Source organism: Monoraphidium neglectum (genome assembly GCF_000611645.1).
Source record: "Monoraphidium neglectum strain SAG 48.87 unplaced genomic scaffold scaffold04017, whole genome shotgun sequence".
NCBI classification, from domain to species: domain Eukaryota; kingdom Viridiplantae; phylum Chlorophyta; class Chlorophyceae; order Sphaeropleales; family Selenastraceae; genus Monoraphidium; species Monoraphidium neglectum.
The window spans coordinates 1-5,216 of NW_014009612.1; the positions used below are offsets into that span (position 1 = coordinate 1).

Below are 5,216 nucleotides of genomic sequence, written 5' to 3' on the forward strand. Positions count from 1 at the left end.
CCGCCGCGGCCGCGCGCGCCGACGGCGACGGCCGCGCGTGCGACGGCGGGCGCGAGCTCGCGGGCGGCGCGCAGGGTCTCGGGGCGCCCGTCAAGCAGGCGCGCCGCGAGGCGGACGCCGCCGCTCGCGCCGAGGGCGCTGAATTTTGGCGCAGGCTTGCCTGGGTGAAACATGCAGGAGATCAGGCCCGAGGCAAATCTGAAACCATCATTATCTGTGGAGATCGCGCAGCAGGCGTCTGCGGCGTTGAGCACCGCGGCGTAGCACGCGATTATCTTGCCGCTGCGGCCCGACAGGTCCGCCAGCTGCAGCGCGACCACCAGGCGCCGCAGCAGCGCGACGCGCGGCGCCTTCGCGGCGCGCCGGGCGTGCGCGCGCCGCATGCTCGGGAACAGCAGGTCGCGCGGCGACGGCGGCGCCGCCGCCGCTGCGTTGACGGCGATGCAGACGTCCAGCAATGCGCCCTCCCATTCTTGCGGGTCTGCGTTAAATTCGAGCGCTGCCAGCGCGAGCACGTGGGCAATGACCTCATCGGGCAGCTCCGCCGCCTCCCGCGGCAGCGCGCGCAGCAGCATGCGCGCTCGGGCGCCGGCGCCACGCAGCGCGCGGCGGAGGAAGGGGCGCGGGTCGGCGCTGGGGACGGCGTGGACGAGGGCGCCGATTTCCAGTAGCTGCAGGACGGCGCGGTCTGGCCCATCCTCGGTCGTTGCAGCGGTGGCTGCGCTGGCGTCCCCAGCGGGGCTGTCGGCGGCAGCTGCAGAGTCGCCGGCGGCGGCGAGCAGCGCTGCCTCGGCGCACGCGGCCTGTGGGCCTCCCCTAGTTCCGCCGCTCTCGGCCGCGGCGAGCAGCGCGGCCTGGGCCCGCTCGCTGTGGGCCCCCACGCCCTCGCCCTCGCCCTCAACCTCGCCGCCGTCTTCCTCACACTCGCCACTTCCGCCGCCGGACGCCGCCGCAGCCAGAAGCGCCTCCCCCGCCCCGCCCGCCTGCGCCCCGCCGCCACCGCCGCCGCTCGCGGCGGCGGCTTGCAGCTTCCCCCCTGCGCGGGCGCCGTGAGGGCCGGCGGCGCCGCCCGGCCCACCCTCTGTGATGACGTCACCATCGGCGCCGCCGCCCTCGTCACCCCTCAGGAGCGCGCCGACCTCCAGAGCCATCGCCGCCCCCTTCGCGACCGCCCGCCGCGCCGCGCCCGGCAGCGCCGCGTCGACCGCGGCCAGCCGCGCCGCGCCCAGGCTCGCGCCCAGGGCCGACAGCAGAGCGCGGGCCGGCTGCGCGGGCGCGAGCGCGTGCAGCAGGCAGCAGAGTTCGGCAAACTCGCCCGCAGTCACCGGCCCGCGGCTTGCGGCGGCTGGGGCAATCTCGAGGCCTGCCGGCGCGGCAGCGGCGGCGGCCGCGTCCTCGGTCAACTCCTCCTCGCCGCCTTTGACCAGCGCGGCGGCGTAGCCACGGGTGTAGCGCGCGGCGCCCGCGCCCGGCGGGGCGACGCCCCGCAGGCTGCCGAGCACGGCGCAGACTGCCGCAATAAAGCCGCCGCTGCTTGCATCGACGCCGGGCGCGCCGCTGAGCGCGGCGCGGCCGTCGGCGAGCAGGGCGCACACGTCCCCGAGCGGGAAGCTGCGGTCTGACTCATAGATCGCCGCCAGCTCGCCCGCGACGGCGCCCGCGCCGTGCCAGCGCGCGAGGGCAGACAGCAGCGCTGGCCGGCGCGCGGCGAGCCCGCCAGACGCAGCGCCAGCGACCATCAGCAGCCGCAGCGCCGTCGGCGCGGGCAGGCGGCAAACCAGGCCGGCGACGTCGCCGTCGCCCCAGGCGCGGCGCAAGGCGAGCAAGGCAAGCTGCTCCGCGGCGGCGGCCGCCTCGGGGCGCCCGGGCGTCCATGCAGGGTCCGACAGGAGCGCCATGATGCGTCGCAGCAGGCCGGCGACGCGCTGGGGATCTTGAAGAGCGTCCTCTGAGCCGCCGGAGCCGGCCGGCGCCGCGTGGGGGACGGATGAGATTAGTCGCGCCAGGTTAGCGACGGCCGGGAACGCCGCCGCCTCCGCGGCGGACGCGGGCGCGGCCGCCACGGCACGAGGTGCGGCAGGCGCGTCGGCGGCGCCGACAAGCGCAGCGGCAGGCGCGGGGGCGGCAGGCGCGCTAGCAGGCTCTGGCGCCTCGGGGTTCGTTTTGCCGCCGCCGCCGCCCCCCTGGCCCATCTGCCAAACCGCCTCGCCCCTCAGGCGCCCCTCCGCATCCGCGGCGCCCTCCACCGCCGCGCGCGTCGCCGGCGTCATCTGCGGGCCGAGCGCCGCCAGCATCGCGCGCGCGTGCTGCGCCGGCAGCGCCTCAGCCATGCGCCGCAGCAGCCCCTGGAAGCCGTCGCCGCCGCGCCCCTCGGCCGCGCACGCGTACAGCAGCTGCAGCGCTGGCCCGGCGTCGCGCCGGCGCCGCTCAGCGTCGGCAGCCGCGGCGGCCGCCGGGAGGAAGGCGGGCAGGTCATCGTCTTGCAGCGCAGTAGCCGCGACGCACAGCACGCGCAGCGCGCGCGGCTCGGCGGCGAGCACCGGGTGCGACAGCTCGAGCCCGCCCGCCGCCATCAGCCACGCGGCCGCGCCCGACGACTTGGGCGCGGCGGCGGCGACGGGCGCCGCCTCGAGCGACGCATAGGCGGCGGAGGCGAGCCGTGCGAGCGCTGATGGGCTGACCTGGCCGGCGAGCGCGGCCAGGTGCGCGGCGCCCGCCGCCAGCGGCAGGCGCAGCAGCACCGCCGAAAGCACCTCCTCAATCGGGACGCCCCTGCCGCAGCCGCTGTCCACAGAAGCGTCATCGGACTGCCCCTGGGCACGCACCTCGGTGGCCACCTCAGCCCAGCCGCCGTGCGCGACCAGCGCCCCCCAAGCGCCCGCGAGGCGCCGCGAGTCCGCAACTGGTATCTCGGACAGCGCCCCCGCGAGGCCGCGCGCGCTGGGGCAGAACGTGCCACGGACGGGGTTCACGACGACGGCCCACACAGCCTCCCACGCCGACTCGAGCACCGCCGGCGCCCCCAGCAGCGCAAAGGCGAGCTCAGGGTCGGCGCGCTCTGCCGCAGCAACCAGTGCCGCTTCGCACAGCTCAAGGGCGGCCGCGGCGCCCGCGCCGTCCCCCGCGGCCGCGCAGGCGGCCATCATATCCGAAGCGGCGCGCGCCGCCTCCGCGGGCGGGAGGCCGGCGAGCAGCGCCGCGGCAGCTTCCGCGTAGGTTCTGCGGACCGTCTCGTCGGCAGAGGGGGAGGTGCAGACCAGCCACAGCGCGTGTGCGACGCCGTCGCCCAAGGACACCGAACCGCGGCCGGCCGCCGCGCGCAGGAGGTGCCGCAGCAGCCGGCTCGCGCGCACGCCCGGCGCCGCGGACGCGACGGCCGCACCGAGCAGCAGCGCCGCCGGCGCCGCGGGGCGAAGGCCGGAGACAATTGCCTCGCACACGGCGTCGACCGCGGCGTGCGCGCTGGGGGCCGCAGCTGCGGCGTCAGGGCTGGCGGCGGCGGCGGCGGCAGCCGATGTTGCGGCGGTGTCGACTGATATGATGATCTCAGCAAAGGCGCTAGGGTTAATCCTTTCGAGGCCCATCCATAAGGGGTCGGCGACGGAGGGCTCGTCGGCGAACGCGTCTGCATGTGATGCAGGGTGGGGGTGCGGGGGGCGGGGCGTCGAGGCTTGGTGGGAGCGAGGGTTGAGGGTGATGTGAGGTTGGGGGGCGCCTGTGGTGGGGACGCAGGAGGCCCAGGCTTAAGCAAACGACCGGGCGCGCATGGTCTGTTTTGTGGCCCAAGAACCTCGGGATGCGCGAACGCAGAGTGATCACCTCCGGCATGCCACAGTTGCGAGATACGCAACCATGCTTCACACAGCCGACACCCGCCCCTTCCCAGCATCCCCCGGAATCCACGGCGTCCAAGGCCGCCCATGCTGACCTCAACCAGTAGTGCTTTGCGATGCGATCACGGCAGGACAACACCGACTCACCCTCATCAGCCACCGAGCTGACTAGGATGTCGTCGTCGGCGGCGGCGGCGGCGGCGGCGGCGGCGGCTGCTTTGTCTCGCCCCAACTCCCCCTCCTGGTCAGCGCTGCCCTCTGCCGCTGCGGCCACGAGCACCAGTTCCCTAAGCATGGGCGCCGGCAGCGCCGGCAGCGCGGCGGACGCGAGCTGCGGCAGCAGCGCCCAATGCATCAGCAGGCAGCTCAGGCGGGCGGCGGGGGAGGGCAGCATGACTGCGGCGGCGGCTGACAGCAGATCTTCGCGCCCAAACCTGCAATGAGGGGGGTGAAGGTTGTGAATGTTGGAAACAAATATAGGCAAATGCAGGCATGACGGCATGGCGTGCAGCCCAGCAACGACTGATGGACTGCCAGGTACTACAGTGATGTATGCATGCATCAACCATCCAGGACAAGCTTCGTACCTGTCTGCACGCTGGCATGCAACCCAACTGGAATCCCCGTCCCCGCACCCCCCGTCCAGCCGCCCAAACCACAGTCGCCCACCTCGCCCATACAGTGGCCAGCACAACCCCCGCCTCAAGGAGCCCCAACCGCGGCGCCACCACCTCCAAAACTTCCAGCAGCCAGTATGCCTCGTATCGCGCGTCCCCCGCGCCCGACACCAGCGCGAGCAGCCGCCGCACCACGCCGGCCGCGGGCAGGTGCAGTATCTGCCCCGCAGCTGCGCGAGGCGGCAGGCCGCGCGCCGCGGCGGCCCACTCGCGCTCGGCCGCCGCCGCCGCCGCTGCCGCGGCGGTGGGGGTGGAGTAGGGGGGGTTCGATGGGTCCTGCAGGGACGGCTCTTCACGGATCAGCGCGCGCGCTAGCGCCGCGACTGCTCCGCAGACACGCCTGCAGGCAGGGCCGTCCCACTCGGGCCTGCCGTCCTGCAGCTCCGGCGGGGGCGAGGGGGACGCATGCTGGGAGGACCCTGTTGATGGCGGCGTGCTGCCCGCCTGAGTGGCGGTGCTGCTGGCAGACGCATCTGCGGCTGTGGCGGCAGAGGCGGCGGCGGCGGCACTGCCGGCGAATGTGCCATGCTCAGCTGCGTAGTCGCGGATGGTGTTGGTGTATGGGAGTCCGTCAAAGCCCGGCGGCCCCGAAAGCAGGCGCTCGTCTGCAGAGCCGGGTGGCGAGGCGCGCTCACCCCCGCGCCCGGCCGCGCGCGCCGCCGCCGCGTCTGGCGTCCCCGGCGCGGCCGGCGCGGCCGGCGCGGCC

At 75.2% G+C, this 5,216-nt stretch overlaps 1 protein-coding gene across 1 annotated transcript; it reads right to left on the reverse strand.

Annotated features, from left to right (window-relative positions):
- Positions 1-210: 210 nt before the first annotated feature.
- Positions 211-4,227, reverse strand: MNEG_13741 (hypothetical protein; the record flags this gene model as incomplete). Its single annotated transcript, XM_014037787.1, has 3 exons — positions 211-214; positions 295-3,625; positions 3,981-4,227. The coding sequence occupies 3 exons, from the start codon at positions 4,225-4,227 to the stop codon at positions 211-213; spliced, it is 3,582 nt and encodes a 1,193-aa protein (XP_013893241.1).
- Positions 4,228-5,216: the final 989 nt, after the last annotated feature.